The 18,795-nt window shown below is 40.7% G+C and overlaps 1 protein-coding gene across 4 annotated transcripts; it reads right to left on the bottom strand.

Moving 5' to 3' along the window:
- Positions 1-62: 62 nt before the first annotated feature.
- On the bottom strand, positions 63-14,228 carry STX16 (syntaxin 16). Of its 4 annotated transcripts, none has more exons than XR_001920849.3 (10): positions 14,156-14,218; positions 11,842-11,853; positions 10,655-10,762; positions 9,299-9,439; positions 8,625-8,787; positions 7,585-7,676; positions 6,553-6,696; positions 5,905-5,985; positions 2,716-3,972; positions 63-424 (listed from the first exon to the last, which is right to left on the bottom strand). XR_001920849.3 is itself a non-coding variant. In XM_018073967.2 (9 exons), exons 1-9 carry the CDS (start codon positions 14,165-14,167, stop codon positions 3,868-3,870), a joined length of 858 nt encoding a protein of 285 aa, XP_017929456.1. In that variant the 5' UTR covers positions 14,168-14,228; the 3' UTR covers positions 1,993-3,867. The 4 variants fall into 4 exon arrangements, 2 of the variants coding, with proteins under 2 accessions (XP_017929456.1, XP_017929457.1); XR_001920848.2 differs by lacking the exon at positions 63-424 and having other exon boundaries at positions 1,993-2,941; positions 3,776-3,972; XM_018073967.2 differs by lacking the exon at positions 63-424 and having other exon boundaries at positions 1,993-3,972; positions 14,156-14,228.
- Positions 14,229-18,795: the final 4,567 nt, after the last annotated feature.

Raw genomic sequence — 18,795 nt, 5'->3', positions numbered from 1 at the left:
AAACAAAACCCAACAAAACCTAGGCTGAATTCCAGGAAAAAAAACTTCCATACAGCAAGGTCTTACTCGGTCTCTGAAGTGACATTATGGAAACTTTATTGCCTGATGCATTTAAAATTGCTCCGAATAAAAGTTGTAGGAACATCTGTTGCAGAGGTCGGTCGTGCATCCTCACAGATGGGACGGTAACTCAATAAACAAGCTCCAACTTTAACGAGTCTTTACCAAGCCACAGAACACGCACTGTTCAGGGGTTCACTGTTATCCTGATACATTTGGACAGTGTGGGAGATAGGAATGACAGTACACACAGCAATTCAGGATTGAGGCATTCCAAGGATTCTGCCAGGCAGTAAACTCCCAGTCATTGAGTGTTCCTGCTACTGTCAGAGTACAAATACAGCACATTCCCCGAATCCAGTGTCTGAAAGGCAAGCAAAATAGTAGGAAACACTCACCTAGCCCAGAATCCTTCTTTTGTCAGTTAAGGACAGCAGAGGAGTGTCCTCATGAAGGGAACAGTCTGAGGAAATCAATCCTACCTACAGAAATTCCCTGTGAATGTCCCACCAGCAGTAGATGCAAACATTTCTATTTGTACAGGCCATGGCAGAAGCTGCAGCCAGGACCTGTCTTCCAATTATTGATCCTCTACAAGTACTTGTGGAATCAAGCCACTAAAACATCATCTTACATAATCCATCATAATTAATATGCAAAATTATAATGAATTCCCTATTTTAATGGCTTTTATTCAAGAAGGCTGGTGGGTTTGGGGTTTATTTTATAGTAAACATATTTTTTTTCCCAACAAAATTGGTTTCACTGCCACCTATCCATGAACTTACATTTTGCAATGCTGTACCAAAAGCAAACTTTCCAAAGATTTAAGCAAAGGAGTTAAGACTTTTAAGTAGTTCATAAAAGCAAATCTTAAATCAATACAATCCAGGCAATCTCAGTAAACACCTCACCAATTACAGTTATTCAAATTTTTAGCACATTCCAAAAATCACCAAGCAAAAAACCAATTCTTCTGTTTCACTTTTCAATTTCTAGAGAAAACCTGCAGTAGAAATAAATTTGCTATTACAGTGCTTTTAATGCTGTCCTTCCTGCATATGACTCCAACTGATTTCTGTTAACAAGTAGCAGCTCATTTTTTGCATGCTTACATGCATTTTAATGGAGAAATTCTGTACAAGCCAGTGGCTTTATAGGCCATTCCCTCCAGGTGAGGAGCCACAGATTCTTGGGAGATGCTCCAGCACTGCTCTTCTGTTCCTTTGTAAGGAATCAGAGCTTCCATACAAGCTGAGAAGAATCCAACAACTACAGGGGGCCACAACCTGCAGGAGAGAGGGCACCAGCTTTGTCTGGTCCAGAGGACTGGACACACACAGGGCTGGACAGAAGCACAGTTCAAGCAGCTCCTGCTCTTGGAACACCTGAGCAGGCAGTAGCTGCCGTGGATTTTTGGGCTCTCACTGCCCAAAGGCACACACACCACCCCTTCTTTAGGAGGCCACATGGAGGGAGTCCCACAAAGCACAGCATCAGGGTTTCATTTAGCTGCTGATGGTTATTGAGACTGACTCAGATAGTTACACACCTGCAATGATTTAGAAGCCTGGTGTGGGTTTTCTGCCTCTATATAATCAGCTTCAATAAATTCCAGCTCGAGTTACACAGGACAATTGACATCTGAGTTTAACCTCTTGTTTGATACATATTAAAAACGCATTTCCTTGTACAGAATTTGAATAGAAAATAGGTAGCCAGTTACTTCAGTGGAGTTAGGATATCATGGCCATAACACATGGGAAATAACTCTTGACAATGCAAGTTTACATTGTGCTACAAAAGTTATTTTTTTTTTTAGATATTTCATGTCACAGCCACTTTCATTTAATTATGAAGAACAGAAACGCATTAACATCATGAAAGTATGTTTCAGTTTATGTTTTTTTTAAAAAATGAATAATTGCCCACTTGGGTTGGAAGTGTTTTATTACTCCTTCGGATTCACTTGCCATGATAAAATGTCAAAAGCACCGGTCAAGACAGAAATAAATAACACGATCTCATGTTAGAGAAAAAGTTGCAAATACAGTATATTAAATTATAGCAAGATGCTGCTTCACACCAGCTGATGCAGACAGCACGAGGGAGACAGTAGTTTTACTCACGATCATTGAAAAGATCTATCACCAGAACAGGGGAGCTGCACACCCAACCACAAGCCTCAGTCCTCCTTTTACCAATTTACTTTGTGAATTTAATGAAGAGTTTGAACTGGCAGTTTTGGTAGTCCAACATCCCCTTTCTCTAGCAGTAACAGGAGTGGTACAAAGCTTTTCATAAGCCCCACGAAAAGCCAAGGCTTTCATGTCTTTGCAGTCTTTGATTTCAGGTCCGTTCCTGAAAATGGTCAGTTTAAAGCCACGTCTCAAGTCCTCCTTTAGTAAAGAAACTCCAGGCAGGCAACACATGTAACTTCAATAGTGTTATGAAACTGCATTCAGGGGTTGGAGCAGAGCATCTCTGCAACTGTACAGGGAGCACTTTTATCTGTCAGAAAATGAAGGAAGTTACAGTCCCTTTGGGAGGAAAATAAAAAATATAAAAAAGCCATATTAAAAATATTAAGGCAAGGCCACTACAATTGCACACCACTTCAGGCCTGAATTAAATCAGGAGGATTCTATTACTTACATGTTGCCCTAATTCCTGTTGTATGGCCCGCAGCAAAGTTTTCCACTGAAAAAAATAATGAAAAGAACCCCAAAATTCTCCACTGAAGGCCTTGGAACATGTCACTTGCATAACACCTCCCATGGTCAGCTGGAGACCATAAACACGTCCTCCTCCAGGCAGACATTTGAAAGAGAATCTTCTGCCAGGGAAAATGATGTAATATCTACTGTAGTGAAGTCACTTCCTGCACAAAAAACATAACCCATATGGGCAAAATGCACCGTAAAATAAAGAGCTTATACACCAAGTAAAGTTTGAAACATCTGAGACCCACTACAGAAGGTCAGAGAGATTCTCTTTTTGGGTTTCTACTCCATTTTTTTTCAGTTTAACTTTGCCACTGCTTTCATGTAATGCCTGTACTTTAAACTAAAAAAAATGATGCATGAAAAGATATATGATCCTTCTAGTAAGGAAAATCGTTCCCATGATTACTCAAGCTCAGAAAATTTTTTAATTAACTAAACATGTTAAATTATGCCAGTGATTACATCTTGTTATTTACAAGATCAAGTACCACTGATTCTTAGTAATGGGGCAGTATCTAAATTAAGATCACAGGGGCTGGATTATGTTCTGGTTGCTAAAATCTTTCTGGTTTAGCTGTCTATCCAGTTCTTTGGAATTTTGAGTGTGGAAGAAAGGGGATCAAATCAAACAATTTTGCGCCTCGACATATTCTACACCTGGATCAATTTTTGATATCTAGTCCCATTGACTCAGTAACATGGTTTAAATTTGAAACCTGTCACAATTATGACATAAGAATATAGAAGACAACACATTTTTGTTCACAGTAACACACTAATTACTGTACTCACTGGTAAACGTCAATTTTTAATAATTTTTAAATACTGTGTTTTCCAAATACCTCAGCATAAAACGCCAATTTTTTTGTGGGGGAGCATCAGATTTCCTGAATTTTTCCACATAATCCTTACAAACACCTCACAGATCACTAAACTTGGAAGAATTCTACAGAAACATTGCACAGACGTTGCACCACAAGGGCTCGTACATTCAAAGGCAGCTTTCTGGAGTGCAGGTCCATCCATTCACATTGGGAAAAAAGTTCACAGAAACTCCAAAAATGAGAAAATGAAGCAAAACCTAGTGTGACTTTACACCAATAAGAACAACAATGAGGACAATTACTATAACAAACAAAATTAAAATAACGAGCATCTTCCGGTTCTTCTTTTGATATTGCTCTGCCTGTAAAACAGAAAAGGAGGAGTTAATACTTAGATTTCTGCAGAGCTGAGGTACAGACTGTTACTTGGTATAAGTGAAATACATGTGTTCCAGATGGTTCTTTGGTAACCTGACATTCCATACAATGTACATTGCAAGCAATTCCCACAAAATAACTCTGATCTGCACCACAGACTCCAGTGAATAAAGTCTGCACTGAAGTCACATTTACCTGTGTTAAAGAGCAGACTCACTTTGAGATAAGATTCCTGTTTTATATTTGAAGGTCATTAAAATTCACAACAAAACTTCATTTTTTTTAATAGGCATTTTTGTTGGACCTTACCCAGCTGTGCATTTTCATTTAATTTCAATTAGCACTGAAAGCTTTCTTTTTGTTTTGGTTCTCAGTTTTCTGCTTCTTTCCTTTTTTCTTCTAGCCATATTTTCTCATCCCTTGCCTCTTTTTCCCAGGGGAATTAAAAGGGCACAATGTGGAGAAAACTCTCCAAAAGCCAAATGAAAGTCTGCTAATAGAAGCTAAATGGAACAAAGCTTGCATTTAATTGCATTTAATTAATAAACCTTCAAAATTTAAAGGGAAAACTATATTAATTCTTCTCCTTTATAGTCTCTGGAAAGTAATTAATTACCAGATCTGCTAAAGAGGAATTTTTGACCTGAAACTATGTAACATGCAACCACTGTGACTACTGACTTCATTAGTAACTGATTCCAATTTTCATGTGAAGCAGGAATTGGTAATTAGTGATTCATATCACCAGACTTTTGCAGTGAATTAGTGCAATTCCTGTTGTCTTGGTAGTTTATAATAATTGTGCCAATTAAAACAGAAAAGAAATTTGACAATATAGATATTAAATCAGAATAAAGCTACCACCAGTACTGAAAACACCAGGGTACCTCTGATATTCCTCCTCAGACCTGTCTGTATGTCTACCATGATAGGTGAAAAAATTCTTATGCTGTATTGAAAGCAGGTATATATTGGATCAAAAATCCATACTCCAGCCAGCAATCCAACCAGGGGCTTACTGAGAATTCATTACCCACCACTAGACCAGAAATAACATCGATTCCAACTAATTAATTTATTTCCAGTTCAATCTGTACAAATTGCTTCCAATTACTTTAAGCTTTGCTCATCCACAGTCAACACCTTGTTTCAGTGATGTCCAATTTACTTTTGTGTATAACAAGAATAATCCTATAACCAATTTATTTTGCTGTGCCTCAAATGGTACATTTTTTGCTGTCCATATATTACAAGTCTACCACCAAAGGAAGTTGAGTGTGTAGAAATCAGATGTCCAGGTTTCCAAAACAGAATGTTTTATTTAAGAGGCTTTTGCATAGGTCTCTTTTGGAATTTATTTCCAGCAATGGAAGGATTGAACTGAGCTGACAAGTCAGAACCTACCATAGAATCAAAACAGAACAAAGAAGCCAACAAAACAACCACAAAACTCTGCTCTGCTGCCAACTAAAACTTTTCAGGTGTTCATGCAAAAAACTGTTTAAAGTGTCAGATGGTGAGAGAAAACATTAATAATTATTCTTGCTGATTAGACAATATTTTCAAACTGAAATCTGTAGTGAGGTACCCAATAACCAGTCCTGTTTCCCAAGTGCCTGGCTCTCCAAACAGAGAGGGAATTGCACATAGGTTCCAGCAGGTCAGCAGTATAAATATCAAAGCACATTGCTTGGATGCCCAGAAAGTCATTTAAGAAATTAACACTGGGCATCAAGCATGACATTAACAGAAGTTATATGGAAAGCTCCTACTGCAGTACAGTTGGACATTTTATACTGTACAGCAATCATTTCTAAAAGGGACTATGTCCAATTGAAAATTGAATAACTTAACAGCTATCAAATTATAAAATATTATTAGATATGCAAAACAGCTTAATGATTCCATCAGCTTACCTTATGTAGTTGTTTTAGACCCTCTTCAGTTTTCATACACGACTGTTCAATATTGTAGTCAATTCTATCTAGAACTGTTCCCTAAATAAAAAAAAAAACAAAACAAGCAGCAAATTGAAGCAAAATGAACTTCATAAAGCAATTCTTATTATAAACAGCAGAGTAATTAACAACACTCACAGTAAACAGCTCATGAATTATGTAAACAATGAACTTTTACAGAAGAACTTCTTGGGACTTCACTAAACAACTTCCTTGCTCAGTGCCCAATGGCAGCTCTGTCCACATCTCACATCACATCCCTAATTATCACCTTACTTCCAGACCAGGTGCTTTTGGCTGACACACTGAACATGAACTGAATCTCTGGGAGAAATAACCATCAGAACTTCGGCTTTCTATGGCCTTTTTATTTTATTTTTTTTTTTCAGTCCAACACACATAACCACTTGAATTCTTATTTATTTATTGCCATTAATTCAACTTCTGGAAGGTTTCAACCTTATCTTGAAGATAAGGATTACCTTATCCTGAAGACAAGAGGTAAGTTAGGAAAAGTGAGCAGCACATGAAAACAGGAAGAGTCTGGAAGCCTCAACACTACACAGAAATCTCCTCTTTGTTACTAACACTGTGATGTCCATGTACCTGTTCTACTATCATTGCTCCCAGGTCCCTAAATATTTCATTGAGATCAGAGATGGACTGTACAATCTGACGGATTTCTCGTTCCCGCTCTTCCACCATGAGTGTGTTCTGCTCCACCAACGCCAGCTGGTCATCTGTAAAACCCTGTGGAAATAAAAGATTTAGGTGCTGAACTGGCATTAACAGCATGAAATAATTATATTCACTAGAAATAATTATATGGATTACAAGGCCTTATAACACAACAATCCTTTTGGAATTGCCTTAGTAGACAAGAATCTAAGAAAAAAATGCATTTTAAAAAGATTTTCAGGGTCTCTAAAATAACTTGCATAGCTATTTATAGCTGAAGGAGAGAAAATGCATATCTTGTATCCTGCCCAAATACATAAACAACTGATTTTAAAATAAGAGCTGTCCTAAACCGATGATTTTGTTGTTGTAGAAAATCAATACATGCAAGTGTTCAGCAGTTACAGAATATCTATTGATTGATCAGCATGACAGAAACTCCCATAATGCCAATGTGTAAAGACAGTAGCAATTCTGCTATTTTTATTAACCATAGAGACTTTCCTGTTTTTGTCTTCCAAGGCCAATCACAACTGAACATTGTCCTTTCCCCATCACTCTTCCTTGAGATAAGTGAAAAACCTCTTGTACACAGGATTAGCTGAAAAGGTGCCTTGACTGTTTCAGTAAGTTTTCAGCTAAATGTTAACTGAATGTTAACAGTTAAGAATATTTTGTGGCACTATGAGTGAGGACACAACAGAACAACTCCCACACTGATTACAAAAGCAGTATCCCCAAACTCCAGGAAGTCAAACAAAGTCTGATAGAGCTCTACAACATTATTTGTGCAGAAACAAATCACTGCACCATTTTTTCAGCAATCTGACATATTCCAGGTCTTCAGTTACTCTGTAAAGTTCACTTTAAATAGTGCCACCTTCCATCCAAACTCAGAATCACAGTTTTCTACAATTGCTCTTGCATGTGGCCAGACAGGTGCTGTGACAAGGGACTTACTCTGTCATAAAGTGTATCATCCTCCCCATCATCCATCAGTGGGACTGAGGTGTCGAAGAAGTGTTTGGATCTTTCTTCTCTATTCTTCATGCCTGTAAAAGACAAGCCATGTTTGAGCACAATATTTATGCACACTAAGATCAGAGTAAGAGTAAAGTCTGAAGCACCAGATAGAAATGCACAAAAAAAGAAAATCTGGCTAATAAATGACATAAATAATAGTATGCAAATTTTAATTGTCACACAGGCTTCCTATTTAACAAAGCACAACAAATTCAACCAGACTTGCAAGATTAATTAAATCAGTGATTTTGAAGTCGCTCTGTTTGACGTAGTTAAAAAAATTAGGTAAGTTAAGAGCCTTAAAGTGTGATCACTTTAGGCTATTTTATAACAAATTCTCTTAGGAACATCCCTTGTCTGAACTGTGATCTTCAGTTCCACCTGTGCCATTTATACCACAGGAGGAAGAAATATCAATGTTAAATTTGAAGATCAAGTTTTTGTGGGTTTCTTCCAAGATTAAAATAATCTTACTTAGCCAAAAATAGAATTGCACACAATTTTAGAGTTTTAAACAGAAGCTATTCCACTTCCAATCTGTTTATGGAGGCAGAATTTTAATTTATCACAGACTACCTCTTGAAGTTTTGTCTATCACAGCCTGCCATCTACAGCAGGCATCATGGCTGAAGAGCAATGGCTGCTTCACCAGTGTCACAGAAGCAGCTTTTCAGACCACAATTAGAGAAGCAAAGATGCATTAAAAATATGGATGGGTGAAATACACTGATTTTGTTGACATGCTTAACCATGACATTTCTCCTTCAGCAATATGAAAGAGAAGTAGAATAAAGCAATTTGAACATGAATGAACCAGAAACCCTCAAATTCTACCCTCTAGCTAGTCCTGTGTGCATCATTTAACCCTTCCATGCTTGAACTTTCCCAACCAAGAAAACAAGCACACCTCCATCAGTGGTGATGTATGGGCACCACCACAGGAGGTGCCCCTGTGTTACTGTATCTCTTATGCTTACGTTTGAGATAGTCAGACTGTGCATGCCTAAAGTTGGTGGACAGGTCCTGAAGGGACTGTGCTAAGGAAGACACTACATTCCTGAGAACACGTGCTTCTTGTTCTGTACAACTACGGGACCTGCTCTGCAAGACCTGGACTGCTCTCTGACACCTGTGGAATAACTGAGAAAACAAGGCCATTAGTAAAAACACAGACAGCAGCTCACACTTCAAACATCACATTGCAAAAGTGCCAAACTGAACACTAATATTTTGATTTCTAGATTTTTAAAATTAATTTTTATTGCCTCGTGCAGTGTTTAAAAAGATACAGAAACAGAACAAAGTTAACAAGGTAGCTGAGTAACACAACTAATTCTGACCAAAGGCATTTGCTTCATTTTAATTGCTTGGCCTTGGAATTGATATCTGTATTTCTCTGAGACATCTGTAAACTTGATCTGATTAATCCTATTCCAAGTAGAAAAACCAACAAGTAAGTAACAGAACAGGGAGGTTAATGACTCGTTGGGAAGTTCACCGAGATGGTGAGTGCAGTTCTGAGCACAGAGCCCAGGACTTCTCACTCTAATACTGATTAGAAATGAAATGCTTTCCTCAAAGCAAACCATCCCTTGTCCTAGTGCTTAAAGATATGTCAAACTGGAGAGTTAGAGCTGAAATGAGCCTGTACCTGTGTGATCTCCTGGGTTGTTATTTCTATTGCCCGTTCCTCTTCACTGCTGTCATCCAGCGTGGGTCTGTTTAGATGTTTATCGTGAAGACTGGCTAATTCTTTCATCTTCTGTTTAACCCTGGCAATATCATACTGAATCTAAAACAGAAAGCCCAACAGGAACAAAGGGAAGTAACTCGTGTTTCAGAGGAAAGGGTTCTGACAAATGGTAGACAAAAATCATTGACAGAAATCTGTAACATCAAAAGCAGACCAAAGATCATTATAAACCAGATAAAAAGCTGACTAAGAAGCAACTGAATACTCTTATAGACTTTGAGTTTGGTATCTTTTTAAACCTACTCTTGTTAATCTTAGGCAAGACTGCTGTTTTCAAATGTGCTTCATTAAGGTGGAATAGTATTTTAATCATTATGTAGTATCATAGTAAGAAGATTTAGCCAACTCCCAAAAATATTAATGAAAATTCAGGCCACAGCTTCAACTCTCTCATACATTGAATAGCCTGAACTTAACAGAAGAAGTTAAATGACATGCTTGCAAACAAGTAATTAAAAATAAATATGTAAGAGTGATTATTATAGTAGTAAAAAGGAGACTGAGCACCTTTCTGCAAAATAGGTTGTGTTTACGCACAAACTGATGAGGCAACATGTGTTCTGAGAGTACATTTAAAAACAGATTTTCTGAAAGTCAAGAATAGTTTCACGTTCCAAATACAGAGAAAGGTTTTTAACTGGATGCCTCCAGAATCATTCCCTTGTGTATGTCCAAATATTTCCATAACTTGCAAGGTATCCATAGTGCACAGGCAGGAAAGTTCTCCTGCTAGAAGACACTAACATTTCCTGTTTTCAAACAGTAAACCTGCTCATCTCCACCATTTTAGGGTCTACTCAACTGGATTCAATAGGTTCAAACCAAAATTCCACTGCAAGTACTAATTTTTTGGTACCTTCCCTTCTAAGTCTTAAAATGAGAAGAACTTTGCTTTGCTAAGAGCTTTAGGACCTTCCCGTGTCTCAAGCCTAAAAGCTCAGCTATAGCACATTTACCCTAATAGTCCCAGTGTACTTTTAATACTGGGCTCCCATTAATGATACACAGTCTTCCAGAACTCCTGGTCCTGGATAATCTCCATTTATTTCACTTGCAATATACCCTTCAAGATAATAAGTCACAGCTTGCCTCATATTTTCCTCGAAACAAGGTGGTCAACTTAGAAAACACTAATTTTAATCTTTCTTCACATACTAGTTTTGTCATAAAACTGACAGCATTGAGAAAGTAACTGACAACACCAATAAATCCCTCCATGAGAAGCCAAACTGTTGGATTTGCCACAGAACTCACCTCATCAGCCCCATCGACCCATTTGGGAGGTAAACGTTTCGTGACCCCAATTGCTGCTTCGGGATCTAAACTGATTCCCGACACCAGTGCCATGCGGTCATCAGCCAGCTGCAGGGCAGAAAAAAACCCAGTAAATTAATTTAATTCCAGTCAGATCCAAATCCTTGAACATCAGGAAAAGTGTGTGTGTGCCTTCTCATAAAAAGTAACCTCGAAGATGTGTTCACACGTGACGCAGCTACGATCACACACCACATCTCCTGGTTTGTCCCTATGTGCCAGTGACCTATGTCCTCCCCCTTCCCACAGGATCTGAAAGATGAGAGTCAGTCTTAAAATAAATTCTTAGGAGATTTTTCAAGGAGAAAATATGGTGTTGCAGTGAGAATTCAAGTAGCTCTCATGTTGGTACCTTTTTCCAGCACAGTTTATATCAAGCCAGGCAAGTTTGAAAACTGCACTTGGGAGAATCTCAGAAAAAATTTTTATTGTAACTGCAAGAAATAAAATAGTACCCCATGCTTTTTCTCAAACAATGTTATTTAGACAGACATTCAGCTAAGAGGCAGCTGAAGGACAAACACTCTTGCAAACTGACATGCAGCTAAAATGGTTAAATTACTTGTTTAGTGGACATGAAAATGTGCTAAACACAAATAGCCAAGGCAGTTCTAGAGATGATCATCAGTGATACCACTTGAAACATAACTAATCACTGCTTTGTCTCAGGGAAAGATTTAATATAAACACCTCCCTTCCTAGTTTCTCTCACATTTTAATTTTCCTTTATCAGGCCTGTAAAGCTTCATGGTTCTCTACTCCATCCCTCTTCCTTCCTGGGTAATGCTTTCTTGAAAGCTGTTTTTTATCTCTGACCTTATTCCTGATCAATAAAGTTTGTATAATTCATGCATAGCATGAAAAATAGTTACTGGCTTCATTGTGCAAAGTCATTCTACCCCACACATGTACAGTAAGTCAGATTAGTTTATACATTTATCTATTCACAGTGTAATACTCCATCACTAAATGCTTGACTTTATGCAGCCTCGTCCTTCTACTGTGCAGGGAGACATTTCATCCTATATAAAAAAATTCAGTAAACCAGCAGAATAAGGAAAGGAACATTTTAGGTCAATGATGTAGGCTTGATGCACCATGGCAGAATAAAATGTGAAAAACAATACCTCATCCAGCTCCTGAAGTGATTTGTGGATCCCATCAGCCCCATCCAGTTAGAGACAGCAAAAGATAAAAGGGAAAAAAAGAGACATAGGACAGATATAGGGCATGGTCAGTTGAGAAAATACTAATTGATGTTTAAAGCATGATGGTTTACCAAGAACAAACAAACAGCCCTTTAAAGACATGACTAATCAATAAATATATCATGATACTGTATTTTAAGTCAGCATTTTGCTTGATGCACCAACTTTTTAAAGAAATATTTCAGTTCCTTGGTAAACAGCAAGAACATAAGAGATCAAGTCCAGAGTTTGGTTTGTTTTCCAAAGTAACTGCACAGTCAATATCTAGATACTAAACTGTCAGGTAGAGACTGCAATGGAATACACTGAAGTAGGACAGCAAAGGCCACTGACTGCAGCATTCAGCATCCACAGGGAGTTGGAGGGTTTGACTATGATTGGAGGAGGCACAGACAAGCTCTTGAAAGATATTTATCAACAAGCACCCCAATTACCACAGGATAACACAGACAGCAAAAGACAAAAAGCAAAAGCAAATGCAGCATATGCTCACTTCTGTACACACTGGAGTTGTGTTCTGCTTTCAGGGAACATTAACCCTGCAAGGATCTGAAAAAATATAGAAAGCAACCAATCTGCAGCTTCTCTGTTCATCAGTGTTTGCACTGTGTGTGTGAGCAAAAGGGTATTTCACTCACAGGTGAACAAAGCAGATCTAAAATGAGGACAAACACTTGTGGTTTAACAAAGCAGCATCAACTGATGGTCCTTATCCCAGCCCAAGCTCTTGAAACAGGACTGCACTGTTAAAATGCTGCTGTGATTATCTGAGTTTAAGGAGTGGCTGAGTGTCCTCACGAGGGTGCATCTGCCAGGGCAGAAGGTGATTTTGGACAGAGTTCTCATTGCAAAGGATGTCTTGAGAAGCCTGGGGAGTGAAATAAGGTGAGCTGAAGTTCTGTGAGAGAGAACTTGCAGCCCTGCCCTGCTGGCACCAGCAGCTCTGCTCTGGGGGCACCACCCAAGGGAAAACCTGCAGTTGACAGGGACAGGCACCTGAAAACCTGACAGACAAGTAACTCACACTAACAGTGTTACACTTCTTGCTAAAACAGTTCACTCGTGGTAACTACAGAACTCTGTATGTCCAATCTGGATCCAGATTGAGCCATCGACTCACTTCACCCACTGCACAGAGTCACTGTTCATCTCCATGTGAATGAGCAGCCCAGCAAACACCTTCAATTCATGTTGAAAAACACCGTCAATAAACGTTTTATGCATGTTTTAAGTGATACTGCACTCACTGCTGAGCAAAGTGCATTTCACTGCTCAGTTGCCTGTATGTGAGTTTAAACCATCACTGCCTTTTCTGGGTGATATTTTAAAAAACCCCAAGCATCTAAAGAACTGATATTGATATTGGCAAGGAAACCTTAACAAGGACTAAATGCAGAGCCAAGTTACACACGTGTAATACAAATTATCATTGACATTTCTTGTTCTACAAAAGCAATTTCATACACAGTTGGTTAGACACAGGTGTAATAAAGTTAACAAGGAACAAATACCATAAACAGCAACATGAAGCACTGCTTTTCCTAATAAAAATGCATTAATATAAAGCAATTTAGAATGATGAGACTGCCAGCAGATAGTTACTGGTGCCTATGACAAATAAATGATAAACTTAACAGAAACTGTGAAAACCTGAGCAGAGCTGAGCTGCCAGGCAGCCCATCATGGTTCAAAACTTAGAAAAAGCTGCAGAAACTGCCTCTGAATGCATAACTTTTATGAGGGAAATCTACTGACTTCCTCTCTCAAAGATGTCTCTGAGTACTATTTGTATTTAGGGAAAATTAAAATAAAAGGGCAATGAACACCAGAGCAAGTTATGGAGAAATTTAAGCAATGGGAATAAACTATACCAAGTGTATTTAACGGTGCCCACACTGAGGTGAATAGAAGAGTTCTGCTCTGTGAAATGATTTTGGGTTTTCTTTGAGGTAAAGAGGCATCAAAAACCAAAGAGGACCAAAACCCTCATGTCAACGCTAACACGAAGCTCTTAGAACAATAATTTGTTATTCACGAAGGGAACAGAGATCAGCACACAGAGAGATTTCTTCTATTCGCTTTCCGTGAGGGAGCAGGGAAAGGGATCAACAGGGCGGGGAGGGAGGGAGGCGGAGGGCGGTGGGGGTTGAGGAGAGGGTCGGGAGGAGGGGAGAGGGTCGGGGCACAGCTCGGCTGCCGGGCGAGGTACAGAAGGATGAAGGGAGAGACTCACCGCAGCAGCCATGCTAACGTGACCCCCGAGGGCTGGAGAGCCGAAACTACTCACTTGCTCGCCAGCAGCAGCTCTGCACGCGTTGTCCGCAACAACAAGAAACGCGTCCGTGAGACGCCGGGGCCATGGCCCCCTGCCCGCCGGGCCCGCGGCCCGAGCACAGCCGCGGCGCGGCGGCCGCCCCTCAGAGGGCCGGGGCGGAGACCCCCAGGAGGGCCGGTAGCGGGAGCCCTCAGCGGCCGTGCCCGGGCCGGCCCTGGCCCTTGCCGGTCCCGGTTCCCCCCTCTCCCTGTCCCCGTCCCGGCCCCGCCGGGGCGCCGCCATCGCCCCGGCCCGCGCCGACACTTCCGCGTTGTGCAGCGCCCAACGCCTTCCGGCCCGCGCGCCCCGCGCCGCTCCGCCCCTCTCGCGGCCCCGCCACCAGCGTTCCGGCCCTCATGGGTCCGGGGCACGAACACTCCACATCCGTTCCGAAATCCAGCTCTAAGTCCATCCCCACATCCAGCCCCAAATCCAGCCACGCATCTGTCCCAACATCCACCTCCGAGCCCATCCCCACGTCTATCCTCCCACCCGTCCCTAAATGCAGCTCCCCACCCAGCTAAAAGTCCGTGCCCACGTGCAGCCCCACGCCCACCCCACATCCCTCCACACATCCAGGTCCACAGCCCACCCCAAAAGTGGCCCCACCTCCAGCCCTACCTCCAGACCCACATGCACCCCAAATGCAGCCCCACATATGGCACCACACCCATTCCTCAATCTGTGCCCACAACCAACCATCCTACGTCCATCCCAACTGCCAACCCCACATCCATCCGTCCATCCAACCCCATATCCACTTCCACATCCAAATCCACATCAGCGCCACCTCATCCATCCATGTGTCCATCCCTGTGTCCGTCCCTGGCTCCATCTCTGGGTCGATGTCCATGCCCATGTTCCCTGAAAATGGACAAGCTATTTAAAATGACAGTATGGGGTTTGACTTTACAAAAGAGGCTTTTCAATAAGGTGACTGAAATGATTTTCCCCTGCTGCTCTGTCAGGCTGGACAGACTGCTCCCAGTGCGGGGCAAACATGACACAAGGTGGTTTTGGGGTCCCTCTGGTGCATCCTATGCCAGGTGCCTGCACTCCAAGGGACATCCAGCATAATCCGCAAGGAAACACCAGCAGCCACTGCCCAGCACGGCCAGGGAAACTGCTCCCCACAGGTCATCAGGAGATTAAACCCTCAAAAAAACCCCAGACCAACTAGTATTTACACATATGGCAGGAACAGTGACTGTAATCACAACCACATTTGCTGGAAATGTTATCTCGTTTTATCCAACCGCCCAGGCAAACTTGTATGGTGAAAAATAGGAAAAAAAATATTCCTCTGCTATTATAAGATATTTGGGGGGTTTTCTTGAACAGCCCTTCTACCTCAGCGGGAGAGACCTGAAACTTGGAATTTAGCAAGGAAATAAGCTCCAGTCATACAAGGCCTAACGCACGCATTTCATTTTTCGTGGTCTGGTGAAATCTGTTTTCATTTTGGCTGCCTGACAAAGGCTTTAAAAATCTATGTATGGGCTTCATTTCTTCATGCTAATTTTTAATCTACTGTAACAATTTTTTATACCATGAGAACAGTTTCAGCTAATGACCTTCCTGCCTTCTCTTGGCACTGCTGCCATGGCTGTAGGTCAAGAGAAATTTCTCCTGCAGTCAACAGTCTTCCTGTGATCTTTTATATTTGGGTGCATGTGTAGGGAAAACCAGTTGGAATATCCCACACAGTGGGATGGAGAACCCAACAGGAAGCCTAATGTGCTGGAAGTTAGTACACACTAGCAATTAACATTTTGTTTCCTGATTTTTGACAGCTTAAAAAGGTTTGAATGTTGGGCAGGCTTGGAATATAAGCAGGGGCTATAAAAAGGATTTGGGACTTGTACACAGAGGGATAAAACTCCATAAGGAAGGGGTCCAGACCTAACCCGGTGAAAAACCACTTCAAAGTGGATATTAGAAATAAGCAAAGGGAGTAGAAGGAATGGAAAAAAAGGATTAAGCAAAGAAAACTATGTCTTAGAAGTTAGGAAATGTAGGCATAAAGGGAAACATGCCAGAAGTGAAGGCGAGGTGGACCTTGCAAAGGAAATTAAAACAAATAGCAAAATGTTTTTCAGGCATTCATACCAGGAGAGGAAGGAGAGAAGAGGTAGAGGTGATGAAAGGGGGAGAGGCAGGACACAAATGAATGCATAATATGTAGTGGAAATGTACACAGAGGAAATGAATGCATGGAGACAGAAATGACCTCATCCAAGTGGAACAAATCATAAAGATCATAAAGCGACAATAATTTGGGCTAAATGATCGTTATAGATCCCTTTCAACTGAAATATTCTAATTTCTGACTCAGACATCTAACAGGACTTTGCATCTGGCTGTGTAACAGCATCGCTGCAGGAGCAACGCGACACAAGTTGAGAGCAGGAAAAATTGTTCCAGCTTTTAAAATGAGGAAAAATAATTGAAGTCTGAACCAAATAAAACACAAGACTTTTGGATAAGTTTAGCAGGAAAGAATGATAGCAGACATGATGGCAGATAGAAATGGGCTAACGTACAATACATGCATTTACTGAAGGTGGACAGTGCTTGACTAACCTGAGGACTTTGTAAGATAGTTAGTTTTCATAACAGATAAGAGCTAGTAGTTCTATTCTGTCTGGTAATGAATAAATGTAGGCTGGATATTAGAAGAAGTTTTGTTACCATCAGAGGAATTAGGTCCTGGTATGTCTTTCCTACACGCATGGCAACTACATTATAAAGCAGCACTTGATCTGTTCATAAAAAACCCCAGATCATATTTTCCATTCCTAAGACAGCACATATCCCTAAACATATCTTTCTAAGCATATACTGTTAATATTTAGGGCTGTTGCATGTTGGTGCCTAAGCCCCACTGCCATAGGTTTGGAGCCTGTGTCTTCCCTGTTATCTGCTTTTTAAATGTCTATTCTTTTCTACTGCTCCTGGTGAGCAATGAGACAGCAATGCTGCCTGCACTGGCACATTCCAGCACCCACCACCTCCCACAAGCAGAGCCTGGTCCAAAATGGTGGGAACTTTCCAGTTACTACTGTGGCATTTGGATCAAGGCTTCTGGTGGAAAAAACTACTCCATATTCAGAAGAACATTCTATTTTGAGGTGAATAGATAAGCTTTTTTTTTTTTCTAAATGGCAAGATAATCAGAGCCATATTTCAAACTCCAGCTTTTAAACTGTGCTTGCAAACTCCTTCATCGTGGTCCAGCCCCTGTATCACCACTGGTACCCAGGCCAAGTCAAGGGCAAACAGACCTTATGCTTCAGTGATCAGATGAAGGTCAATCCCCACGACATTTTATCTTGTGTAATTGAGTAGATACACGGAGGAGGTGAAATATTGCACTCTTTTGAAGCTTGAACAATCAGCTTGAGCCAAAGGTAGGATTAATGGACCATGAAGTGCATTTTGCCCTGGAAAATCCCACCATCCTTTTGCAGCTGGAACACTTGGCTGCCAGAAAAGTTCTTCCGCAGGAAAGTTTCTAAGGAAAAAAAATCAGCGAAGTGGCAGAGTGAGCTCTGTCATTGCAAGAGTTGCCTTTTTTTTTGCATGGGAACTGAGGGGCTTTTGGGAAAATAGACCATGTTCTTGCCTTTATCTTGCTGCAGAAGGATTTCAGGTTTCAGGGCTGTCAAACTCACAGTTTCAAGAGTGTGTTAATCACTGAACCAGGGTTTGTTTGGCCAGGGAACTGGAATTTCTCGAGATTTGCAGTGGATGTGATTCTGACAACCTCTCTGTAGATGGTGCTGCAAGGCAGGGAGATGGGAGCAAGCATAGCCTTTTAAAATTCAGACCCTTGGTTTCTTAGCCAGCTCTTGGTATTCCAGCTTCCTTAAAAGAAAATGAGACATATTTGCCCATAGTGTCTTTATTTTGATGAGCTATAATCCAAATGCACCTTTTGGAAATATAAACAGAGGAGAACTGTTATTTTCTCTGGGTTCAAAGAGTTGGCATTCTGTACTCTGCCTGGAAAACTGCTGTTGAACAAACTGTCTTTTCATATTGATCTGACTGTACCAGCATTTTAACAGCAGCTTGTAGAATCTAGTGATTTTGAGAAAAGCATCTGAAAAAGAATATTAATTTGGTCATGCAGAGACACTAAGTAATGGATGTTTAAATTACAAAGAGAAAGAAATTCACATCTCTGAGCAGGCTCTGTCCTCTTTTGCTCAACGCTCAAATGTTGCCTTGAGTTCAATTGCTCTTCTGCACCCAGGAAAATGGTATAATGGATCCTGCAAGTGTGTCTGTACTCCTCCCCTGCACTGAAATGCAATCAATCCAGGTGGAATCAAGTCTTACCTCAAGCTGGGTAGGCAGTGAAGACTGATGTGTCTGCTTGGAGGGCTGGGAGGAATTTTTTAATCAAAATTCAGCTGCATGAATTTGGTGTTCACAGGCAGACATACTTCACATACATAATTAGACAGGCAACCTTGTTCAAAGGCAGATGCGAGAGTCACTGTCTATGAGCTTGTACCCCAGTCTCATGACAGGCTAATAATGCCTGTGGTACT

This window comes from Manacus vitellinus, unplaced genomic scaffold (genome assembly GCF_001715985.3).
Source record: "Manacus vitellinus isolate BGI_N305 unplaced genomic scaffold, ASM171598v3 scaffold_26_pilon, whole genome shotgun sequence".
NCBI lineage: Eukaryota > Metazoa > Chordata > Aves > Passeriformes > Pipridae > Manacus > Manacus vitellinus.
This window is presented reverse-complemented; position numbering and strand designations above follow the sequence as displayed.

Bases quoted from the DNA above. Each gene is read 5' to 3' on its own strand.
- STX16 (XM_018073967.2), bottom strand. The intron at 9,440-10,654 runs GTGAGTTCTGTG...TTTCTGTTTTAG, and splicing joins GGGTCGATGGGGCTGATGAG to ATTCAGTATGATATTGCCAG. The intron at 7,677-8,624 runs GTAAGCATAAGA...TGTCTTTTACAG, and splicing joins ACAGTCTGACTATCTCAAAC to GCATGAAGAATAGAGAAGAA.